General features: G+C 41.2%; 2 protein-coding genes across 4 annotated transcripts in view; both read left to right on the top strand.

The window, feature by feature from the left end:
- Positions 1-5,639: 5,639 nt before the first annotated feature.
- On the top strand, positions 5,640-11,082 carry LOC306936910 (uncharacterized protein). 3 transcript variants are annotated; one of them, XM_079520572.1, is made up of 6 exons: positions 5,640-5,779; positions 6,341-6,539; positions 6,778-6,937; positions 7,037-7,147; positions 8,021-8,158; positions 9,398-11,082. In XM_079520572.1, the coding sequence occupies exons 3-6, from the start codon at positions 6,911-6,913 to the stop codon at positions 9,482-9,484; spliced, it is 363 nt and encodes a 120-aa protein (XP_079376698.1). In that variant the 5' UTR covers positions 5,640-5,779; positions 6,341-6,539; positions 6,778-6,910; the 3' UTR covers positions 9,485-11,082. The 3 variants fall into 3 exon arrangements, with proteins under 3 accessions (XP_079376698.1, XP_079376699.1, XP_079376700.1); XM_079520573.1 differs by having other exon boundaries at positions 6,347-6,539; XM_079520574.1 differs by lacking the exon at positions 6,341-6,539.
- Positions 11,083-14,422: 3,340 nt separating this feature from the next.
- The window catches only part of LOC306936009 (fructose-bisphosphate aldolase A-like), a 17,369-nt gene continuing 5,989 nt past the window's right edge, over positions 14,423-25,802 (top strand). The window contains exons 1-2 of the mRNA XM_079519416.1: positions 14,423-14,555; positions 15,539-15,657. Of these exons, the coding sequence (XP_079375542.1) occupies positions 15,546-15,657 (112 nt within the window). The 5' untranslated portion in view covers positions 14,423-14,555; positions 15,539-15,545. The remainder of the gene's footprint in view (positions 14,556-15,538; positions 15,658-25,802) is intronic.

Genomic DNA, 25,802 nt, shown 5'->3' on the forward strand with positions numbered 1-25,802 from the left:
TATAGGTCTAGTGTTGTCAGATACTTGAATGTGTCCTTACACTATCATGACTTTACAAGAAAACAGCTCAAGTGGTGGTAAGAGGTTTTTGATCTTGTGGAGATTCCATCTGACTTTGTCATTCTAATCAATGATGGAAAAACAACTAATCAATGATGGAAAAACAACTATCTCCAAAGTTGGAGTTAGGTGGTTTGACCTACAGTTTTGAGGATCCAATGGAGAATAGGAGGTTTAGTCAGAAGCGCTTTTTAATACTTTTCATTGCTTGAATATTTGTAAAACACACAGACGGTGCTCCATTAGCACTGATTTATAAGTAATTAAAAGTAGAAAAATGGAGATAGCTGGACAGCAACAAATACACAAACTTATATGTGCACTGTACACCTGTCAAAAGGATAAAGCACAAGTAGTTTATTTCCATTGTGGTACTTTGAGTGCCCAATGTTGGGAGGGAGGGCGGAGATAATTGTCAAAACATAAGATGAATGTATACATTCAGATCAGTGGCGTTCTGGTTGAGTGTCAGCCCAGCCCTGAAACGGGGAGGTTGGGGTTCGATCCCCGGCTGGGTCATACCAAAGAATGTCAGTACAAATGGGACTCGGTGCCTCCCTGCTTGGCACTCAGCATCAAGGGTTGGATTGGGGTGAGTCCCTGCGGCATGTGTCATGTCCAGGGGGTGTACTTGTACATCAAGCTACCTCACGAGTCACGCTACAGAAACAGGAGACGGGCTCCTGCCCTATGGGCCTCATGGCTTGGCAAGGCTTACTTATGCATTCATACAAGATTTTTTTTCAACAATGTATTTATTTTCCTTTTTTACACACAAATGACAATACAAATATACAAAAAAACAACAATGAACATTACAAGACAATTACTGATGAGCAAAACAACAATAACCAAAAAACAAAACAAAACAAAAAAAACAACAACAACAGGACATATGAGGTTTCCACCTGATGAAGACGTTTTCCTTTCCTATTTTCTAACCAAGAAATATTTTATATACTAGTCAATTCTGACTCTGTATAGATTACTTGCAGCGACGGCTCCAGAAAATTGTGAGGTTTGAGGATTGTGATTAGCAGGGGCTAATGAATGTTGGTTTACATAGAAGTCAGTCAATTGCCAAGTCAGTCAATTGCTAAGCCTCCAACAGAGCCCCCCCTGGTTACCATGTGGTGGAAAAAGTACTCAATTGTTTTACTTAAGTAAAAGTATCAATGCTGCAATTTAGAAATAGTCTGTTACAACAGTCTGGAACTCAACACGTAATTGAGTAAAAGTACTAAAGTAATGGCATGAAAATATACTTATAGTACCAAAAGTAAAATTACTCATTATGCATAATGCCCCATTTCAGTATTTATATGCTTCCCATTGGCAACATCATTCGCACCCATAATATAAACTTTCACTGTTACGCGGACGACACCCAGCTATACTTTCCATTAAAACCCGGCTCAGGCACATGTCACCTCTTTTGGCCTGTCTCTCTGACATCAAAGACTGGATGACACACAATTTCCTTCAACTAAAACAGTGAAAAACATAGTTAATTTTATTCGGCCCCCCTACTTCAACCCTCCCATTATACTCACAACTTGGTTCCCTTTCCACAAATGTCACACCTGCAGCCCGTAATCTCGGTGTGATTTTTGACTCAGACTTAACTTTTAATAAACAGGTAACAACAGTCGTACAATCATGCTATTTCCAATTAAGAAAGCTCCGGACCTCGATATAGTCATACATGCCCTCATTTCATCACGCCTTGACTACTGCAATTCCCTCGATCTACTCCGGCCTTAGTAAGAAAATCACATCCCGCCTACAGTTCAATCCAAAATTATGCTGCCCGACTGCTTACCAACACCAAGAAACGGGACCATATTACACCTGTACTTGCGACGCTGCGCTGTGAGTGCCAGATGCGACTTCAAAATTTTACTCATTACATATATATAAAGCCCTAAATGGCCCCTACCTACATCCTTGAAATGCTGACCCCACCTAAATCTAAACGCATCCTCAGATCATCGGATAAGGCTCTACTTGAGGTCCCTATAGGACGAGAGGTGATCGGGCCTTTGCCGCCCGGGCACCTAGATTATGGAATGCTCTACCGGTGCATGTAAGGTTAGCACCATCTGTGCCTGTGTTTAAGTCACTTTTAAAAACTCACCTTTACACAGAATGTTTTTTACCCTTTCTATAGGTGATTGTACATATTCAACTGCTGCTATTTGTCTTCTTTACCTTTTGTGTTTCTCGTTTTCAAACTGCTCTTTTTTGTGACTTGCTATATGTTGTTTTTGTTTTTTAGTTTTTTTTATCCTTGTACTGTACAGCACTTTGGAACCTTGTTTTGAAAGTCAGTCAATTGCTAAGCCTCCAACAGAGCCCCCCCTGGTTACCATGTGGTGGAAAAAGTACTCAATTGTTTTACTTAAGTAAAAGTATCAATGCTGCAATTTAGAAATAGTCTGTTACAACAGTCTGGAACTCAACACGTAATTGAGTAAAAGTACTAAAGTAATGGCATGAAAATATACTTATAGTACCAAAAGTAAAATTACTCATTATGCATAATGCCCCATTTCAGTATTTATATGCTTCCCATTGGCAACATCATTCGCACCCATAATATAAACTTTCACTGTTACGCGGACGACACCCAGCTATACTTTCCATTAAAACCCGGCTCAGGCACATGTCACCTCTTTTGGCCTGTCTCTCTGACATCAAAGACTGGATGACACACAATTTCCTTCAACTAAAACAGTGAAAAACATAGTTAATTTTATTCGGCCCCCCTACTTCAACCCTCCCATTATACTCACAACTTGGTTCCCTTTCCACAAATGTCACACCTGCAGCCCGTAATCTCGGTGTGATTTTTGACTCAGACTTAACTTTTAATAAACAGGTAACAACAGTCGTACAATCATGCTATTTCCAATTAAGAAAGCTCCGGACCTCGATATAGTCATACATGCCCTCATTTCATCACGCCTTGACTACTGCAATTCCCTCGATCTACTCCGGCCTTAGTAAGAAAATCACATCCCGCCTACAGTTCAATCCAAAATTATGCTGCCCGACTGCTTACCAACACCAAGAAACGGGACATATTACACCTGTACTTGCGACGCTGCGCTGTGAGTGCCAGATGCGACTTCAAAATTTTACTCATTACATATATATAAAGCCCTAAATGGCCCCTACCTACATCCTTGAAATGCTGACCCCACCTAAATCTAAACGCATCCTCAGATCATCGGATAAGGCTCTACTTGAGGTCCCTATAGGACGAGAGGTGATCGGGCCTTTGCCGCCCGGGCACCTAGATTATGGAATGCTCTACCGGTGCATGTAAGGTTAGCAATTTACAATTTACAATTTAGGCATTTAGCAGACGCTCTTAATCCAGAGCGACTTACATTAAGCAATAACAAAAAGCATGGCATACATCACATGTATAAAAAGTAGTTATCATGAATCATGCGTAAACTAAGAACGTAACAGTGGAGTATCTATGTAAACTATACATACTATACTATATAATATATTATACATGTGTACTATAAAGTGCTATGACTACATAAAGTGCAATTCTAGAGCTGTCTACATAACAAGCTATAAGTCTGTTTAAAATACTATCTAAGTCTACATAATGTGCTAGCACCATCTGTGCCTGTGTTTAAGTCACTTTTAAAAACTCACCTTTACACAGAATGTTTTTTACCCTTTCTATAGGTGATTGTACATATTCAACTGCTGCTATTTGTCTTCTTTACCTTTTGTGTTTCTCGTTTTCAAACTGCTCTTTTTTGTGACTTGCTATATGTTGTTTTTGTTTTTTTGTTTTTTTTATCCTTGTACTGTACAGCACTTTGGAACCTTGTTTTGAAAGGTGCTATATAAATAAAGTTTAAATTTCAAGTTTTCAAATGTATAAACTTTTGAAAATAGCAGATCTACAAGCTCACAATGTGTCACATCGCAAGTAATTATGAACTTGTAGATCGGCCATTTTCAAATGTATAGTGCTGAAGTGGTTACTGTATGTTTTGTATTAATAATCCAAATCTACAAATGAAGTACTGCAGTACTGTAACTAAAGTTTTCAAATAAAGGTGGAGACAGTAAAAGTACAATATTTGCCTCTGAGATGTAGTGGAGTGGAAGTAAAAGTATTGGAAATTGGAAACACTCAAAATTACAGTACAGTACTTGAGTAAATGTGATGGCTTCTTGGTTAGAGTGGGTGACAATATTATCACACAAAAAGATGAAATTACCTACCTAGGTTCCATCCTGGAGGCTAATCTTTAAAAATGGCCACCAACGTAATCAAACCAAAGAATTCAGGATCTCCTCACTGGTCAACAAAAACACCTTGAAGACCCTAACAGGAGCCCTCGTACAAGGTTTCTTTGACTATGCATGCACCTCTTGGTACCACAGCACCTCAAAGGCCCTTAAAACAAGGCTCCAGACTTCCCAAAACAAACTGGTCGTAGGCTCGGCCTCACCCCCCGAACCCACCTCACCCCTGCCCACTTTGACAGGCTGGAATGGCTGTGGATTAACTTATTCATCTTTGTGTATTTAAAGGTATTTTTCTAAGAGTATGTCCTGCTTAAGGTAGCATTTAGATATTGATAATTCTCCTTAAAAGTATTCCTGTTAAAGTTAATTCTTAAACTTAATAATATAAAAGGTTTATAACCATTTTTGGTCAAATTACATGTTAGAGGCTCTCTGCCTAGAGTATTTATTTGTACTCTGATTTCTTTCAAAAGTATTTTTATAGTTCCGGAGTTTCAGCTCTGCTATCAAAGTAATACAGTCCTCATTAACATTATTAATTACCTTAATTAGTAATTTATCCATTAAAGTCCACACCCACAACACCAGAGGGAGTGCAACAAACCATGTGCAACCCAGATTCGGCACAAACAAGGGACTAAATTATTTTCGCTCCTGTGCCACCAAAATGTGGAACGCCCTACCAACAGTCATTAAGACATGCAAATCCCTTGACTCCTTCAAAACCACTCTCAACGGGCAGCTACGGATGGCTGCAATTCGAAACTGGCCCCCGTAAAATCTGAACCCCCCCCCCACACCACCCACCCCCTTTTCCCCTCACTGTAGCCTATATGTTTCTTTTCCCTTTTATGATGAATTCCTGTTCTATTTTTTTGGCTATATAGAAGTGTCTATTTGTATGTCTCTAAATGTTTTGATGATTTGAACAAGGTGGACCTTCTTGTAAACAAGTGTAGCCTAATGCTTTATTGGGTCGTCCACTCACAGTTAACAGTCTTTGTATTGAGTTGTCCTTGAAATGTACTGTAATTCTGCAAACTGTTAATAAATATTTCAATCCACCATAAAGATCGGAGCGTAGGGACTGAGGTCACATATGGGGCTAATAATGCCTACAGCATAATGACATGAATATCCTTATAGCCTAGTCATAAACTGACCTAGTGGATTAGTGTACTACGGTGGCGGCAAAAGAAGATTGCATCTAGTTTGAGCCTTCCGGGGTCCCGTCTTCAGTCCCTATAGCAACATGCTGGAGACGCTCAACATTTTGAGACGGGTATGCAGCCTGCAGCTTCATAGTGGTCATATTAGCCAACAAGCTAATGTCGCTGTTGCCTCGATCGACACATACCAGATTGAAAACAAAGAAAAGAAAAGAAGGGAAACATACTGCCACGAAACAAGTCTTACAACTTCGACATTGACGGTGCGTGGTAACTTAGTCTCTGGAGAGAGACATTAGTCACATCACATTGTTAATTTTGTTATTCTGGTTACAAGTTAACTAGCCTACTATAATAAGTCTTCGAATGTTTGCCTTTTACTACAACAAAATACACGTTGGCTGCAAAGATAGCTAGAAGTTATTTACCTATTTGCAAGCGAGTTATTATAGTATTGAAATATTAGTAGGCTATATTTGTTTGTTTGGTGTTGGTGTTTAGTTTACTAATAATCTATTGACTATTGTTCACTAATAATCGTTTTATTTGTAATTGAAAGTAAACTGCAGGTTTATTAGAAGCTGAAAAGGATTTTTATATGGAATTCTATGTTTATTTGTTTCCCACCATTTTAGATTTAGAACTATAATAACCCTGGCAAGCATGCAGTCAGAGAGCATAGATTATCAGTAGGCTAACTTGAAGAATTCACATTTGCTCTGGACTGTTCTCTCAGGGTACCTCTTGTCCTATGTATATAGCTCCCAGCCTTATATATAAGGATTATTTGTTATATGTTTCATGGTTGTTTTGTTTGTGTATAGTTTCAGGCAGCGGTGGCCGAACGGATAGCGGAGCGGTCTTGATACCGGAAGGTCGCCAGTTCGAATCAGCTGTCCGACACGTTAAAATTACCACCGCTGAAGTGCCCTTGAACAAGGCATTGAACCACTACGATGAAATGTGTTCTATGAGCAGGGCCTGGCTGGAAACAAGTTCTTGAGCTTAGCCCAGATACCCTGGGTAAATATAGTAATCATTTCATTTTATTTCATTTCATGTTACAAAGTGGACCACAATGAAAACAAGCGAAGGCTTCTTTGTGTCTAAGTCCATTTGGCGTTTTTTAAAATGATGTAATTTTCTTAAACTGCCACTAAAGTTATCTATCTATCTATCTATCTATCTATCTATCTATCTATCTATCTATCTATCTATCTATCTATCTATCTATCTATCTATCTATCTATCAAACCAACAGAGAGTGACCATAACAAGCTGCTTATGATGAAGTATCACTGAAGCTCACCTCTATAAGAGATGCTGTCTCCAGATATGTAACAACGGCCTCGGTCCCTCCCTCCCAGGACGTCCCAAGAGATGTGAACCCTTTGATGGTGACCTCTAAGGCAGAAACTATGGTGGGTGAGATCTTTCAGTTGCACAGGTCATTGTGGCTGCAACAACGTATTTCTGTCTGCGCCTCAGTGAAACGTCTTTGTTTATGTTCTGGTCGTCAGGTGTTGCCTGTGTGGGAGCTCGCTCTCCCTCTTCCCGGCGTGCTGATGATCGCTGTGGGTCTTTACATGATTGTCCTCGGGATGGTGCTGTGGCTCTATCATTGCCTCAGGGTTTGTACTCTATGCAGTCAGTACTCAGTGCTGCTGTCCTCCCAAGTGCTTCCCAAACATTTTAGCTCAAGTCAAGACCCCAAAAATGAATTAGACGTTTGCCCCGGGACCCAAACTAGTGAAAACAGCAGATCTACAAGATCGTCTATTTTCACTACTTCTTGGAAGTTGTTTTCTAATTTATGGAATTTCTTAGATTTTTATTTAATTTTTTTATGAAATTACTCAAACAAATAATTGAAAAATGTAGGAAACAAAACATGGGGACCCAAAAGAAAGACCTGATTTATTTAGACCTGAGGCCAATTTTTAAAACGCCTTCTAAATCGTATATTCAAAAACAAAACAAAACAAAACAACATCCTGTTGTTGCTATATACTTGGCAACGGGAGGCATACTATGGTCCGACGGAGCATTGGTTCGAAGGAGCATTGGGCCGAGGTGCGTTGGGGGTCGGGAGAATGACACGGATGCTTTCCCGGTTTTAAAGGGTATAAGAACGCATAGCCTTTTCCGGTCTTATGGGTCCTTGAGTGTGTTCAATGTTACGCAGCAAAATCATCTTTAGCAATCCATTCTTTATTTGTAGTCATCATCAGTTCACAGAGCAGCAGCATGCTACTGCAGTGTGCTATTAAGTAAAACTCAACCTTAAGCCCAAACCACACCAGTTGCAACTCCTTGCAACTGTCATTGGGGATAATGGTTTCAAGGAGTTGCGTGGCGAATCAGTGGTGCGGTTTGGCCTTTACAGTTACTACTACTAAGGCACTACTTAAGGCCTTAAAGTAACGATATACCAAGAATATGTTTCTGAATGATTAAACGCCAGGCCATAGTAACAAACTGTTATGCCTCCCTGTGCTCCACAGGACCGTTGTTCCTGTGTGTGTGGTGACTGCTGTCCAGAGATCAACCCATGTGAACAGTGTTTGACATGGGGTGAAATGTGTGATTGTCAGCTACCAAACCTCTGCTCATGCCTGGACCAAACACACCCCACTCCTTCGGTGAGTAAATCCCCAAATCAAACAATCATCTATAGCGAAAAAGTTACTGTATTATTTGGTATGATTTATTCTGAGGGCTGCGAAATGCAGGACTGGGACTAAAAGTAGGAGAATTATTTTTATATGTATTTATTTTTGGCTTTTTATGCTTTATTCCAGATAGGACAATGTAGAGACAGGAATCCAAGTGCAGGGAGAAAGACATGAGAGACAGGGAGGGACCAAATTCTAAATTGGTTCCACGTGCAATTTATACAGGGGCGCTGGAAGGTATTTATACGCTCGGCCGCGCAAATCTTCGGGTCTTATTCGGGTATAATTGGCCTAATAATGACTTATTTAGGACCTAGCACCGCAGCATCATGTACACGAGAGAGAGAGAGAGACTCGTATACACACGCGCACACAGCAGTGTAGTGTCTCCACTCTCCATATCTCTCTGGTAGGAGCTGTATATGAACTGTGCGGCCGCACTGAGCGTTCCAACACAAACACTCGACAAACATCTCTAACACACACACACCTGTTATACTTACTATTAGTTGTCGTTGTTGTTATTTCCACCTCCTCATCCGAGTAACCGAGTTAATCATAATAACAGTATGTGACTCTTATTGTGTTGTTGTTTGGGTTAGATTTCTTTAAACCACTTGGTGCAGGTGAAAGTAAAACTACAATACGTTTAGCGTCTGTCATGTTGTTGTGTATCTGTCAACTCACTCACTCTGCATGCTCTGATACACATGTCAAAAAATCCTCCTCTCCACCAGCAGGGGGTGCTGGCGCACCCTCCGCACCCCCCTTCCAGCGCTGATGAATTTATAGGCCTGAGATTATGTTTTCAAACTGTTTGTGAGTACATGCACATGAAAAGTGATTGTTGTTGTTCTTCATACAATTTGTATTCAGAATGAGGTCGATGCTTCACAGTGAATTAAAGAATCACCTGTATGAATTAAACATCAACTATTTGAAGGGTTTTGATGCTAAATACTCACTGGTAATTTTCATTATTTGTCATGCCCCGTACAAACCAGGCCAACAGTCACCACTATAGTGCTCTCAAGTAGCCTGCAGTATTTCATTGTGTTGGCATTGATTGGACACAGCAGAATGGATACGTCTCTCTTTAAAGAGCTGAGTACAGCAATTTGTAACACGTTTACGTGCAGAACTGTGAGACCTCGATGAGCTTTTGTGCCCTTTTGTGTCCAACTGTTCCATTTCTTTTCTCCACAGTGTCCCAGGTGGGACTGTGCCTGCACCTGCCAACCTCCGGAGTGTGAGTCCTTCAACTGCCTCTGTTTTGAGATCAAGATCAGATAGGACTATATATTGCAAGAGAAGTGGGGTTATACTCCACTTCTGTATGCCTTCTGCTTCTTTTCACCTGCCAGTGAGGAATATCACCGGAAGGACGTTGCACATGCAGAGAAAGCACCCCTCGACTAACCTATAGGCGTCACGTGCTCATATGAACACCCGGCCCGACCGAGCTGGAGGTGCTGCACAGCACACACACACACACACACACACACACACACACACACACACACACACACACACACACACAACTTGTGCTAGTATCTGTTCTGAAAAATAGTGAGTGTGACTTCAGAGAATATACATCAGGTTGGTGCTTGCCTGCGTGGGGATTGTAGGAACACAGAGAATGTCTGAAATAGACGGAAAGGGTAATTTTCAGTATGGAAATTATTATTGTTTCTATAGACTGATAATATTCAACAATTAACTGCATGATTCTGTGCTGTATTCATGAAATGTCTTAAGCCTGAAATGAACTCATAACTGAATTTAAGAGTAAATCCTAAAAATAATGGGTGTGTCTGACTGACACAGGCCTGTGTATGAATTTGTGCCCAAAGGCGTCTCCAGACGTCCTAGGAATTAAAATGTTATACATTTTAGGGGCGTCCGTCAGGTTGGAAGTGATTACACTTAAATTGCACTATTAGTGTATGTTTAGTAGTGTTAATCATGTATCAGATCTACTGTATGTGACATACTGTATCAGGGGGAGGGTAATAGCACTTTGTTCTTAGCACCACCGTGAGATATTTCTAACCACAAAATCTTGTTACCGTGTTAGTCACATCAAACAGATTGTATCATATAGCTTGTATGATTATTGATAATCATTCATAGCACATGTGCTTAAAAGTTGTTTGTGAGATTTTTCTGAGAGGACTGAGGGCAAAGAACAACTTTAATATGGGACTTTAATTGAATATTATGGAGGTCATGACTTCATAATGAGCTGAAATGTCACATCCCATTGAGAACCACAGAATAGAGAGAACCCTGACAGACGGAGTGACTACAGCACCATGAGTCAGGGCGAAGCTCAAGTCAAGATGATTTTATACTGAAGTTTACATGCAATACTGAATGTGAGATTGTCTATTTTACTGTTTTAGCCACTTTCAATCTATTTTAGGCATGTCATTGTGGGTAAAAAAAAATATTATCGTGTCAGATCGGCAATTTCAGATCGGCAATTTCAAAAAGGGCATAAGTGGTTAAGGGATATATTATTTGACTTACAATGAGTAGTCCTCTGCAGCCTTATGTGTGCCATGTTTAGAGCCAAGTGACGTCTCTTATAAGTGAATTATTGATGATGTTGATCTGCAGTGCGTTATATGGGTATTTTTCCATCAGTTCTGTCACCAAATCTATTAAGCTCTGGACTGAGCTATTGACCATGGTCTAATGTTCTGACTGTGTCATAGTTTAGTTCCTTTTTGTGTACTTTTACCACTTGCTTCACTGTTATAAGCAACTTTTTTTTTACCTTGCAAAACCTAGAACTGTAGAACTCAAATGTATTGCCTTTTTTAACTTTATATCGCATTGATTTATTGAAAGGTGACAACGGAAATAAAAGTTTAACTTTTTAGTTTACAAAACTATTCAGCTGCTATAGAAGTTGTCTGTTTATTCCTTTCTTTGTCTTGCTTCTTGCTTTATCTACAGTACAGTTATCAGCAGATTGTGATCACACGTGACAATTGTCACCTGACCAATGCACTAAATCAATATTGAGTGGTTTCCTACAATGCATTATTATCAGCCAGTGAGCAGTCACAAGGTGTCTGTCGTGTTGCGTTTATCGTGTTGCTGCTGGTATTTGGAAAATATGCCCTTTTTGGCACATCATGCCCTCTCTGTCACACCATAGCAGGTTTACAAAAGCAATGGTCCAGTCAAACAACTCATGTCTACATCCTTAGGCATGACAAACATGTATGTGTAAGAAGGGAGCGCACAGGCGAGAGAGAGATTTTCAAACAAAGGAAGTTCCTGATCTCGGCCACATTTGAGGACAATAATGTGTGTGTGTGTGTGTTTGAGTGGGTGGAATTTTGTTTCCTTGTGGGCCTGTAAAGTCCCTTTGAGACTGATGAATACAGATGAACTTGACTTGTCTGTGTGGTTGTGTGAGATCAAACTTCAAAGCCAGTAAGTCAAGCTAAAGAACAGGACTGTGTTGTGTGCAGTTTGGCCTGTAATTATATGGCAAAGATCACAAATGGAAGAGCACACTGTTAATTTTACCCTGAGAGTCTGTAACCAAATGGAATATATCTGTGTATAGTCTGTTGCTCAACCACATCATCTCATATTACATCTTTCCACTAGAGCCAATGAGAAAAGGTTGGGGAATGCCTGCCTAGTTTTTACTACCTGTTTTAGACAGGTGTTATGAGATCTCTAACATCTTTATGACAGACAAATATGGTGCATTCATACTCTTCTGGGAGTAGAGTCCTTTTTATCATTGTGTGTGTGTGTGTGTGTGTGTGTGTGTGAGAGATTCATCCGGTGTGTGTGAGAGTGAGTGAGTGTGTGAGATTCATCCGTTTCTGGCAAAAATTGGTTGTGCAGACCGATACATCCGGATACTGACATGTGATAGAGAGCAGAGATATCATGATAAAAAGGTGTGTGTGTGTGTGTGTGTGTGTGTGTGTGTGTGTGCGTGCGAGCGAGCGACTCAGTAAACCATCAGGCCCTCTGGCTGCTGGTTCTGGCAAAAATTGGCTGCCCAGACAAATACATTTGGACACTGAGACTGAGCATGCTGCATGACATGTCAGCCAGTCAGTGGCAGTAGAGAAGAGCACTGGAGTCAAGCAGTGGAGTGCTGTGTCATTGCTCCTAAGTACCTTGTTCTCCATCTCGCAGGTAGACACTTGCCCCAAAGAGTAAAAAATGATATACAGCAGTGTTTTGTAAATGTTTTAATTGAACTCATACCATAATTCTGGGAGTGTACAGATGGAACTAAATTTGGTTGGTTCCATATGCACTCTCCATTTGGAACACCCTCAAGGAACCCTGAGGGTCCCTGCTGGATCCCACTTTGAGAACCATTGACATACAGAACCAATGGGCAACTTCTAAACATCAGAGCAGATTCAGGGCTAAAGGTGAAAGCACCACCATATCCATCATGAAGTTGCAGTATGCTGATGACAATGCCCTTGTGGCCTGCATCGTGAATGGCTTCACCAAGGCATACAAGCAGCTTGGTGTGGTTATTGTCTCCACCAGGCCGAAGGCATGGTGAGAGAGTATGTTTTGCACTCCGTCCGTGTGTGTGTCCGTCCGTGTGTGTGTGTGTGTCCGTCCGTGTGTCCTTCCGTCCGTCCGTTGCTCCCGTCCTACCCCCAACCCCCATATCCATCGACAATACGAGATTAGAAAATGTGGACCACTTCACTTATCTATAGGCAGATTCATATCACCTGAAGCTGTCATATTTGTGTGTGTGTGTGTGTGTGTGTGTGTGTGTGTGTGTGTGTGTGTGTGTGTGTGAGACCCATAGAGAGTGAGAGAGATACTGTATGTTCTGTAATCCATCCATCCATAACTCCATCCATCCCTCTCTCACTATTCTCTTTCCTTTGTATTTGTATCTCTGCCTCATATACCCTTCTCTCCTTTCCTCAGTCTGGGAATAAAAAGCATCATCCGTCCCCATGGGCATGGGTATATGCAGAGCTGTGACGTGTGGGCTGAATGCAACTAGGGAAGGTCACAGTCTCTGGATGCCTTGTCTGGCACAAAGCACACTATTGAATTGGCTGAATGTGGCACAATTTTGGCACTGTTTTATAACTGTTTTATTTGTTAAATAACATCTTGCACTGAGGGGACGAAACTATTAATGATGATAACATTGCTGTTTCAAGCACAGATATCCCCTGAAGGGAGGATGATATACACTGGGCTATTAGGATGTCAGATAATGATGATGTAATCATCATGTACAGTAGGCCTGGGGCAGATTAACTGCTGCAGGCCTTTAAACTGCAACATGCAGTGGTTCACAAAATGTCCCCAAGAATTATTACAATTTAGGCTATGTTGTAAAATAAATAAATAGAATTTACATAACATTTGGTTCTCAAAGTAGGGTCCGGGGACATTTTGATCCTGCAACTCTGAGAGTGGACACATTTGTCCACTCCCAGAGTCCGGATTCTGGAGGTTATAGGCAGTGTTGTAGTGCTACTTTTTGAAGTTGGGGGATGCCCCATAAGACATGTGCGCGTGCATGTGATCGCGCACGTGCGCAACGCGCAGACACACACTATAAAACACGCAGGCGTGTATATAGCCTATTTAGAAACAGGGTTTACAATGCTTAATCGTATCCATAAAAGTAATTGACAAGTAAAAAAACATATTTTTTCCCAAAAATAATTTTAAGCGTGAGAGAACACCCCTACACCCCTGGGTATACAGTAGGCTATTGTAGTCCCAGAGACCACTGACTTAAAATGGTCACTGCATGGTCAGTGGCTTAAAATATGCTATCAAACTGGGGTTCCTCGTTTAAATCAAAGAGTTTGAGAACCACTGACATAATAAACATCATGTGAGTCATGAACGACAGAACGATCAGTGATGATGATGACTGTGCAGAACCAACCGCAGGGTTCTGCTGCAGTCCCTGCACTGCACTGCATCGCATGATTCGCATCATCACCAGAGGCACGTATGGAACACGCATGGTAAATGTGAGGGTGGTCACGTACAGCAGCAGCATCACACACACACTGTTTCCACCCCGTTGGATTGGACAACGCCCTATTCCAGGCGTCACGACACGCCGGGCACGCCCTTCACTGGCAGCTTGACCAACCGCTTGAACGAAACCGAATGAACATCTGTAATTGGAGGACGCGGCGCGTCGATCGCGTGGATAGGTGCGTTCTGATTGGTGGAGTGACAGTGCTGTCCCTCTATAGTTTGGCATCATTTACAACAGCGTCCATCCTCTCTTCGTTCTCTGACATTTGCAACAGGACGCAACAGATTCCCTTCCTCCTCTTGCATCGCCTGCTTGTTCCGTGACACGAATTTGGTAAGTTTATGTTATTGTCATCTCGTAACTACGAACCCAAATATATGAATAGTTCTATAGCCTATAGGTTTAGAACGACTTTGAATATATACTTGTATAGAGTAGGCTTTAACAGGCTATATTATATGACAATAAGACGAAGGCCCATTATTTAGACATGATTGACATGTTGGTTAATAATATAATTTAGTTACGCCGAGAAGATACAATACATTGCATAAATAACTAAGTTTGAGTGAAGGGTGGACCGTCACGTAAAAAAAAAAAACCCGAACAGAACTTGAGTACATCGCACAAGGGTGGGTGTGTCGCTTACCAAAAAAGGAAAAGATTTACAATGCGACGCGTTGGTGTATTATTGTAGATCTGTTCCTTTTCAGGGAGCGACGCCGTCGTACTACACAGTATATAAACGACGGGCCGACCTCTATCCGGTGCCTACCGCTCCCAGACTGTCCAGTGCACTACAAGGTCATTCAGATGCTAAATAACAAACGCGGAAGTGCCGACATAATAGTTCATATTAATATAATATAACGCGCTTCTTGAAGCTCTATGAAACGCTGCGCGAATAAAATAAATAAATCACGCACCTGATAGAGGACATTTTGTACTCCATTCAATCTCCATCCATGAGAGCCAAAGCCAAACATGATATGATGCTGGTGGAAAACTACTGGGTTGAGATGGATAGACTCTCCCCTAAAGTCAACTATTATTATATTGTTTTTAGCCAAAATAGAAGGATCTCTCTGTTTTGAGCCTATGATGCAACAGGCAGTTAACTGTCCAGTCCAGACTCCAGTCATGTGCGGTGTGTCTGTGTCATAACGGTGTCTTATGCAAATATTGCAGTGCTGACTGAAGATGTGCATGAAGCCATCAGACCCTTATTTTGCATGGGATTATCGTGTTAAATTCCCTTTGATAGGACTGTACGGTACCATCACCATCAATCACCCCCCCCCTCTCTCTCTCTCCAGAATCAAGATGCCTCACGCCTACCCTTTCCTGTCCACTGAGCAGAAGAAGGAGCTCAGTGACATTGCTCAGAAGATCGTAGCCAATGGAAGGGGCATCCTGGCCGCAGATGAATCCACAGGTAGGATGGGCTTTTCTCACAACAGTGTTATATTCCATAATGGTGGTGGGGGATCCCATTCTGGGCGGGAAGTCGGGAACCCCTTTTGGTGTTTTACCCCTTCAGGCCGGGAGCCCATTTTGGGGTTCTGTACAGTATGTACAGTATTCAAAAATTACAAAAATGTGATGCTGCTATATAAATATTTGAAGTTTTCCCCAAAACGTATAGGTCAGGATTTAGAAGGATTTTTAGAATCGGCCTCAGGCCTAAATGGGTTAAGGCCTTTAAGGTTTGGGGGGGGGGTGGGTTGTATTGTATACGCTGACCTGTGTACCTAAAATCACACCCGTGTGAAGTGAGGGGCGCTAATATATTAAAGTCTATCTCATGTTGTAATCAACATAATGCATAGTGATGTAATGGTGATGTAAAACAAACGGTGCAAACACAAACATTAAACGCCATTAACAATAAAGAGAAAATATGACGTAAATGACACATTCTGACATACATTTTCCCTTCATTGTCAATGCGTTTACAAAACAAACATTGAACTAAAGACAAACATTAAACCTGTGTCTAGGAGGGGCTAGCGCCCCTCAAAAATACCTACAATTCATCACCAGCATATTTTATTAACCGTGAATGCACCTGTTTTAATTAAGTTATTTTGTTTTAATGACTTGTTTTAGATACTGTCTAAGTTATTTTATGTTGTAATTGTACTCTGATTCACATTCCTTGTCAATCTGTAATGGATTTGGATTGTGTCTATTACTGTAACATTGGCTACATTCAACTGTACTCCAAGTTTAAAAGTGTTTAAGGACCATTGAACACTCTGAACTGACCAAGTGATGGCAAGGAGCTGACTTTTGAAGCTCGTTCCAGGAAGTTCGGCCGCTGTCCAGCTCTGTTTTAGCATGAGGGCCCTTGTGTTTAACAATTACTATACAGTTTGTCAAACACCACATCACGTTCACGGCAATTTTGAATTGGATTATTATGGATTAGATGCAGAGAGTAAAAGACAATGTAAGTGTGGAATTATCATAGTGGATATGAGTAATCCATCTGATTATGATTCTGAGCTGGTATTATGATGTAATAGATTACCTTGTGAAAGTAGCTCTCCCAACCATGTTGGTCATGTTACAGGAACTGCTCAGTGTGCTCACACACACACACACACACACACACACACACACACACACACACACACACACACACACACACACACACACACACACACACCATAGTGATGTGCCTGGCCTTCCCCCCAGGTCATACTGGCCTGCATCATGTTGGTACAACACCCAGTCGGCTCTACAAAACACAAAACACTTAGGCCCAGCCAGCGCATACTCCGCATACTCAGAATCCAGTCCACCATATGGAATATGGAGCATCGTAGTTCAATCTGGCACATGGTACCCTCCAATCACATACGGCTACCCTCCTAATGGTTCAAATGCAGTTTATTTAAGCAGACCCTAAAGCTCCATCCATCTCCCCAGCCGCCTCCTGTAGGCGGCTGGGGATTAAATTGTCATTCAATGCAATTTAATCTGAATCAGAATTAACTTTATTGTCACATCACTTAATTACAGGTGTAAAACTGTGGGTGAAATTATTTTTTGTGCATTCAATCAACTTTGCTCTTGTGGGAAGAGTTAGAAAAAGAAAGAATGGAGAAGAAGCAGAACAGGTCAAGTAACAGGAAGGCACAGACAAATCAAATGCATGATTTGATTTGACAGTGCCTTCCTGTTATTTGATGTTATTTTCTCTTAGTTGATGTATTGTACTGTATCCTGTTCTTTTAATTTCGCGACCAACATAGACTGCTGGCAGTTACATTTTCTATAGGTTACAATGCACGACCCTCCACTACTAACAGACAAGCTTATTCATGCAATTTTTAATGTAATAATATTTTACGGACACTGGATCACGATTAAAACAGCGAGTGTTGATCGAGGACTTCCGCTTCCGCCCAGATGGAGTAGCCGCATGGTGAAGTGCTCCGTCTAAGTTTTATCATTTATTCAAGTTTGTTTTGACCAAAACTGCCACTTTTATGTCAAACTACACGTGCAACTGGTTAAAGTACAAATAGATGGAACTGAGGTCAACTAAACCACAGCTTCCTAAAACTACACCCGTGACCAACCCTCCCGACGCAATGGACCCCGACAAACAACCTCTCTCCCTCGCTATACTGAGAGCGGAGCTGCAGTCGTCTCGGGAGGCAGTGCTCTGTGAGATAAAAATTGAAATAGCAACCATACGTCAAGAAATCAAAAAAGATATCACAGCACTCCGTGCAGAGACAAAGGCTGAATTTTCCTCCATTCGCTCGGAGCTAGCTAACGACCTCACCTCGCTGTCTTCCAAAAACACCGAGTTAGCTTCGGAGCAGTCAGACATGGGGAGATCTCTGAGTGATACTATGGACCGTGTTGCTGTACTGGAACAATCACTGGGCTCGATGGCAAAGGAGAACAAAGTCTTACAGGAGAAATGTTTGGACTTAGAATGCAGAAGCCGTAGACAGAACCTAAAATTATTCGGAATCGCTGAATTTGCTGAAGCCGGTGACCCGGTTGGGTTCGCAGCCACCTTCTTCCCTACGGTGCTCGGTGTTGATAACTTCCATACCCCCATCGTTGTTGACCGCTGTCACAGACTAGGGGCAAAGTCAAATGATAAGAAGGATAGACCTCGCATCATGATACTACGTCTTCACTATTTCTCTGACAAGGAGAAGATCCTCGAACTGTCCAAAAAACAAGGCAGCCTAAGCTACAACGGATCTCCAGTGTTCATTCATCCAGACGTGCCCCAAGCGATTGCAAAGCTTCGCGCAACGTATGGCCCGATTAAAACCAAGTTGCGCGATGCTAAACGCCGTCTCCCGGGCCTAGATTACAGTTTATATCACCCGGCCAGATTCATAATAACATTGGACGGGATCCGGTACTCCCTCAACTCTCCTGAAGCAGCCGAAGAATTCTACAAAAAGAAAATAGCACCCGCGGCAACGGCGGCTGTTGCAGCCGAGGAGGAACCTGCTGTAGCTGATACAGCCGAGGAGGAAACTGTAGAAGAGTAGCTGGCCGGGACATACACCCCAAACATTAATCAACGCTCACACAGACTTGCTTTCTCCCCGTGGACATTATTCTGTCTGCGCACCCACCACTATTATTACTACATGGATACAACGATGACAAGTCCACGCTCACTTTAAAAAAGGTAATGTTTGTGTGAAAAAGATCTGGCGAAAGCTACTACTAAGACGAACTATATCCCTTTAATGCTTGGAATGCATGGAAACACCGTAATAATTCTACTTATGCTTTGTTGATCTATTATTTAATTGTTGTATTTATTTATTTTATTGTGGTAGTCTAAAAGACGGGGTTATGGTTTACATTACTAGCGTAGCAGTTTTGCTAATAATGCTATTGTTGTCATGTAGTCACCATGGAGGCCGCCATTTATTTTTGTATACCACTGTGACCGTAGCACTGCGTTCGCGACCTGCGATGCATTTGTTATTGTGTTTAGTGCTATTGCAGTAGCATTCTTGCTATTGCTGTTGTTGTCGTGCAGCCTCCATGGGGGCCGCCATTTTGTGTATTACTATGACGCTAGAAACCTACGGTGCGCCTCGAGGGACAAAAAGGACGTCGCTTGTAATGTAGTGAGGGAGGGAGGGAGAGACGTTGGGTTACGAGTAACCATAGTTATTTGAGTGAGATCCGCCTCCACTGCTGCTGTTTTGTGTATGTGGAGGTTGCCTTAAGTTCTTTAAATTCCTCTTTAGACCCGTTTTATTGTCAACATTATGGTTTTAAAAGATGATTTTATTTACAAAAAATACTTTTGAGCAAACAAAAGTGGGAAAAGATGTTACTTTATAATTAGGGGCGAGGGATTTCATTTATTTTTTTTATTTTTTTCTTGCGAATGTATGTGTTCATGCATATATATATATATACAAATTGGTTTGTTTTTCCTTGGTTTATGTGAACTAAGTTGCACTGATGGTAGTTTGTGTCTGTCTGTTTGAATGTGGAATGTGTGAGATTGTCTGTCTTTGTTTGTATCCCCCTCTGTTTATTTGAACGTTTCATTGTATTTATATATTAATACACGTGTGTCAGTACAGGGATATGTTTATACGGGTGTGTGTGGATGTGTGAGTGAATGTGTGTCTCTTTATGTATATGAGTATATCCATGGTTTACATTTAATACATAGATTTGTACCTGATTGTTTATATATGGTTTATACACTATGTAGATACACATGTTTGGCCACTTACACCGACCTCATATGTTTTACAAAGGGTTGTGGTGGGGAGGCCTCTCCTGGGCGTGGTTTATTGGCGTGCCTGCGGTGCGGCTCATCGCGCTGTGGGCCTGCCTGTCTGCTGTTCTCTCTGGGGGGCCTTATCCATAACAGTATGCGGGGTTCGGGTGGGTGGCTGTGCGTGTAATGATCATCTGGTTGTTTTGGTTCAGAATAAGATTGTATCTTTTTATTTTTATTTTATACATAACAAGGGACGGTTAGCTAAGTTCTCCCTATTGTAGTTTTTTTTTGTTTCTCTATTTTCACTTTAGCTGCTTGTGTCTTAGACATAGAAAGCTGGTTAGCTTAGGCTTTTTCTTCTGTGCCTCCTATTTGAGGGCAGGCATGGAGGGTTTTGGGATTTCTCCCGTTTGTTGTGTTAATGTGTTTTTGCGTTCCTGTGTTTTTGTTTTTGTTCTCTTGCACTCCTATTCCGAATTCAGATTGATGTCAGCATTTGCACTCAGTCCTTTTTTTTTATCAATTCCTGGTTTATACAATGGCTAATTCTATTCCAAATTCTAATATTGTAAGAGGGGAAAGCTTGGTTCAATACACTACTTGGAACTGTAGAGGTCTGAATGGAGCGGTGAAACGTGGCAATGTATTGGCTCATTTAAAGAGGTTGGGGACAGATATTGCTTTTTTACAGGAGACTCACTTACGGAATCAGGATCATAACCGCCTACGAAGAAATTGGGTAGGCCAAATATTTCACTCCCATTTCAATTTCAAATCCAGGGGCACGGCAATACTTATAAACAAGAACATTCCTTTTATACTAAATAAAACTATCCAAGACCTACACGGTAGATATATTATAGTTACTGGAAAGCTTTATAATTGTCCTATTGTTCTGGCTAATGTCTACGCCCCTAACCATGACGATGAACGATTTATATCTTCTTTTTTGGCTACTTTGCCTGACCTTGACACTCACCAGTTGATCTTAGGTGGAGATCTGAATTTTATTCTTCATCCTACGCTTGATAGATCTTCACATAGACCCTATACTCTGACTAAATCAGCTAAAATGGTGAATACATTCATGGACACATTTAAATTATCAGATCCATGGAGATTCTTAAATCCAGCCCAACGTAAATATTCGTTTTTCTCTTCTGTACATCACACTTTCACAAGATTGGATTACTTCCTGATAGATTCAAAACTTCTCCCCTCAGTAAGACACTGTGAGTATGAAGCAATTGTAATATCCGATCATAGTCCCCTAGTCCTCAAATTAGCATTTCAGAACAGACATACGGCCAGGACTTGGAGATTCGATAACACCCTAATAACTAGACAAGCATGTGTGGATGATATTAAATCCCAAATACAGTTCTATCTCTCCACAAATGACACACCCGACGTATCAAGAAGTACACTATGGGAAGCACTTAAAGCGTATCTACGGGGGCAGATTATTTCACGACAAGCTTTAATCTCCCGTCTACGTAATGTACAAGGCAAAGCTCTGACTGATAAATTACTTGAAGTAGACCTACAGTATGCAGAATCTCCTTCTCCTGAATTATACAGAGAAAGGGTTTCGACTCAAGCCAAATTCAATCTCCTATCCACAAATGAGACTACTAATTTGATCACACGTTCACGCCATAGGTTTTATGAACACGGGGATAAGGCGGGCAAAATACTTGCACTTCAAATTAGGGAATCAGCTGCTTCTAGATTAATTACAGAGATCCATACAAACACCGGCCAAACTACTATTAATCAGCAGGACATTAATGATGTATTTAAGCGCTTTTATTCAGATTTGTATACTTCGGAATCACTGGGAGATTCTGAATTGATTGATACTTTTTCAGAGAATTTAAATATACCCTCCATTAGTCAAGAACATGAGGTTCAACTTGAAAGAGCTATTACCTTAGATGAAATACATCAGGCAATCTCTCAAATGCAGTGCTCAAAAGCCCCAGGACCCGATGGCTATACCTCTGAATTTTACAAGTCATTTACTGAACTTATATCTCCCCTTTTACTTCAAGTGTTTAGTGAATCTCTCAACGCCGGCCACCTCCCACCAACTTTCTATCAAGCTAGCATTTCTGTTCTACTTAAAAAGGATAAAGACCCGCTCAATCCAGGCTCATACAGACCCCTGAGTCTTTTGAATGTTGATGCTAAAATTTTAGCAAAAATTTTGGCTACACGCTTAGAAAAAGTGCTCCCAACTGTGATACATATTGATCAAACAGGGTTTATAAAAGATAGACATCTATTTTTTAATCTTAGACGCCTATTCGACATTGTATATTCTCCCAGTAGAACCCCCCAAGATACGGAAATACTGTTGTCTCTTGATGCGGAGAAGGCTTTTGATAGGGTCGAGTGGGATTTTCTCCTCTCGACCCTGTCGAAATTTGGGTTTGGTCCAACCTTCACTTCCTGGGTTAAACTACTTTATGCTTCTCCATTAGCTTCTGTACATACAAACGGATACAGGTCTGAAAACTTCCCTTTGAATCGCTCGACCAGACAAGGCTGCCCTCTCTCACCACTGCTCTTTGCCTTATCTATTGAGCCGCTTGCAATTGCGTTGCGTGCTTCAGACACCTACACTGGTATCTTCAGAGGAGATAGAGAGCATAAAGTTTCACTTTACGCTGACGATTTATTATTATACATATCCAAACCTTCCACATCTATTCCTAGTATCATGTCCACCTTAGAAAGTTTTGGCAGGGTTTCAGGGTATAAGGTCAACGTTTCCAAAAGCGTTTTATTTCCTATCAATACACAAGGCAATCAAACTTTCGGCTCCCATCCATTTAATGTTACAACCAGCTTTCGGTATTTAGGAATCACGGTAACCAAAGCGCTTAATGACTTGTTCAAGCAAAACCATACAAAACTTTTTGAACGTACTGAACAAGATTTTGCAAAATGGTCGAACCTTCCTATCTCACTTGCCGGCCGAATTAATATAATTAAAATGAATGTCCTCCCTAAATATCTGTTTCTATTCCAATGTATTCCAATTTTTGTTAACAACACTTTTTTTAAGAATCTAGATAAAATGATCTCCAAGTTCATTTGGGATAAGAAACACCCCCGAATAAGGAAGGATTTTTTGCAGAGGCCTAAATCAGAGGGCGGAATGGGATTACCTAACTTCAAACTCTATTACTGGGCGTGTAATTTACGTGCGCTCTCATTTTGGCTCCAAGATCAATTGCCTACGTGGGCATTTATTGAAGGTCAATGTTGCCCCCCAACATCGTTGTCAGCATTAATCTTTTCCCCAGTGGCCTCAAAATATACTAAGTTGCCAAAGAATTCCATAGTCTCGCATTCTCTCAAAATCTGGCTCTCAATACGAAGGCATTTCGGTTGGCACCCGGGTTCTGTGCGCGCACCACTGGTCGCTAACCATGCTTTTTCACCTTCCCTTTCTGACTCATTGTTTAAAGTGTGGCATAGAAATGGTATTCACTCCTTCAAAGATCTTTATATTGATGGGTTATTTCCGACCTTTGAACAAATACGACGCAAATTTAATTTACCCCAATCACATTTTTTTAGATTTCTACAGATACGACATTTTTTAACACAGCACACTGCTTCATTTCCAAACATACCTACCAACTCATCAATGGAATCTATATTTCTACCTGACCCATTGGTCAAAGGAGGTGTTTCTATTATTTATAATTCTCTCTCATGTTTAGATAGTAATGCCTCCTTGGATTATTTAAAAACTGCTTGGGAAAACGATTTAGGAATATCTATCACTGACGAGCAATGGTCTACATCTCAAAAATTAGTGCACTCTTCTTCAGTATGCGCCAGGCATGGTCTTATACAATTTAAAATATTACACAGGTTACATTTGTCAAAGGAAAAACTCAACAGAATGTATCCGAATGTGAATCCAGCCTGCGACAGATGTGGCCAGTCGCCGGCCACTCTGGCGCATATGTTCTGGCACTGCACTAAACTAACATCATATTGGCAAAGTATATTTAAATCACTATCTGACATTGTTGGAAGACCTTTTGACCCGGATCCACTGACAGCAGTTCTAGGAGTTAAAAGCCCCGGGGTCAAATTGTCTACTTTCCAATATAACATGGTAAAATATGTGACTCTACTGGCTCGCAGACTGATACTGTTGAACTGGAAGCAAGCACATGTTCCGACTCACACTACACTTATGAAAGAGGTTATGCACTATTTGCAATTGGAAAAGATAAAGTTTGAATTGAGAGGGAGTGAAGATAGATTTTACCAGACATGGCAACCCTTCATTGACTATTTCAATAGGTGCACGCTGACCCCTCCTACACAATAGATAACAAAATAAAAAATTGGAAAGAGGAAAAAAGGGGAGAAAGGAACTGAGTGTTTTTTCTTATTTTATTTTCTCATTTAAAAAGAAGAATGTCGGGTCGGGAGAGTTTGAGAGCAAGAGTGTCTGTCCTGTTGTCTTTATTTTGTTTGTCTGTTCACATTTGTCAATGTTTAACTGTTTTGTTTTTTCTTTATCACATTTATGTACCTTTTTTATTATGTATTGTATGTCACTTAATTACTCATTATCTGTCAATTATTTTCTTAAGTTATGTCATAATACAAAAAGCCTAATAAAAACTATTTAAAAAAAAAAAAACAGCGAGTGTTTGGGCTTTGGGTATGTTAATGCTTTGTGAACAACCCACTGTAAGTACTCTCGCTTTGATGTGTACAACTACAGCCACAAGCTGCTGTAATAAATACATGTTGCACTATAACACAACATGCAGTACCAGAACAACGGAAGCCGCTTCCCAACGAATCTTGGTACACAGCTCTGTTTTTTAAACAAACATAATAATGTTAATTACATTGTCATATTGCTTATACTACTACAATACAAGATGGATTTAGCGTATTTCGCGATGTCAGCCCGCGTGGCACCTACAAAACTGTTAAAACATAAAATAGCCAATAATGTCAGAATTAAGTGAAGTCTTAAGCCCAAATCACACCAGTGGCAACTCCTTGCAACTAGTCGCAACTCCTTGCAACAACACAGTTTTTTTGGGTCAACCACACCAATGCAACTCCTTGCAACAGCCATTGGGCATTGGGGATAATGGTTGCAAGGAGTTGCACCTAGTTTCATGTTGCAAGGAGTTGTGTGCAAATCATTGGTGCGGTTTGGGCTTTAAACGTTGCTATCTACAGTTATTACTGTTTGCAAGCATTTGCAAGCGTTCATAATTTTGCAATAACTGTCTTTTAGCGGCTCTGCTTTGGTGGGGAGCAGAATCTTTTGTAGATTGTTCTGATCACAGGTGCCAAATACAGCCAAATACAATGCAATATCATTGCAATCAATCATTTTTATTAAGTGGTGCAACCACTTCATTAAGGAGCTTTGTGTGTCCGTGGGTGGGTGGCTGGCTGGCAGGCTGGCTGGGTCTGTCCGAGCACGAAAATAGCGTTTGGTTGGTTTTCACAACAAAGTGTCACTGTTGCGCAGCCTAACACACACACACACATATTAACTGTATATGATGATTTCGGGTGTGACAATACAGTACAGTGACAGTACAGTAGAGGGACCCCCTGGGGACCCCCACACGGTAACTCTGTCATTTCTCAACCGTTTTGGCGGCTCACCGGAAACGGCCCCATGGACACGTTCCTGGGGGTCTGGATGTTCCGGGGACCCCCCGGCGACCCCTGGGGACCCCCACACGGTAACTCTGTCATTTCTCGACCGTTTTGGATGCGGGACGGCCCGGGGCCGGCACCCTGGGCGTGTTCCTGTGGGTCTGGAAGTTTCG

Source organism: Electrona antarctica, assembly GCF_951216825.1.
Source record: "Electrona antarctica genome assembly, chromosome: 14".
NCBI lineage: Eukaryota > Metazoa > Chordata > Actinopteri > Myctophiformes > Myctophidae > Electrona > Electrona antarctica.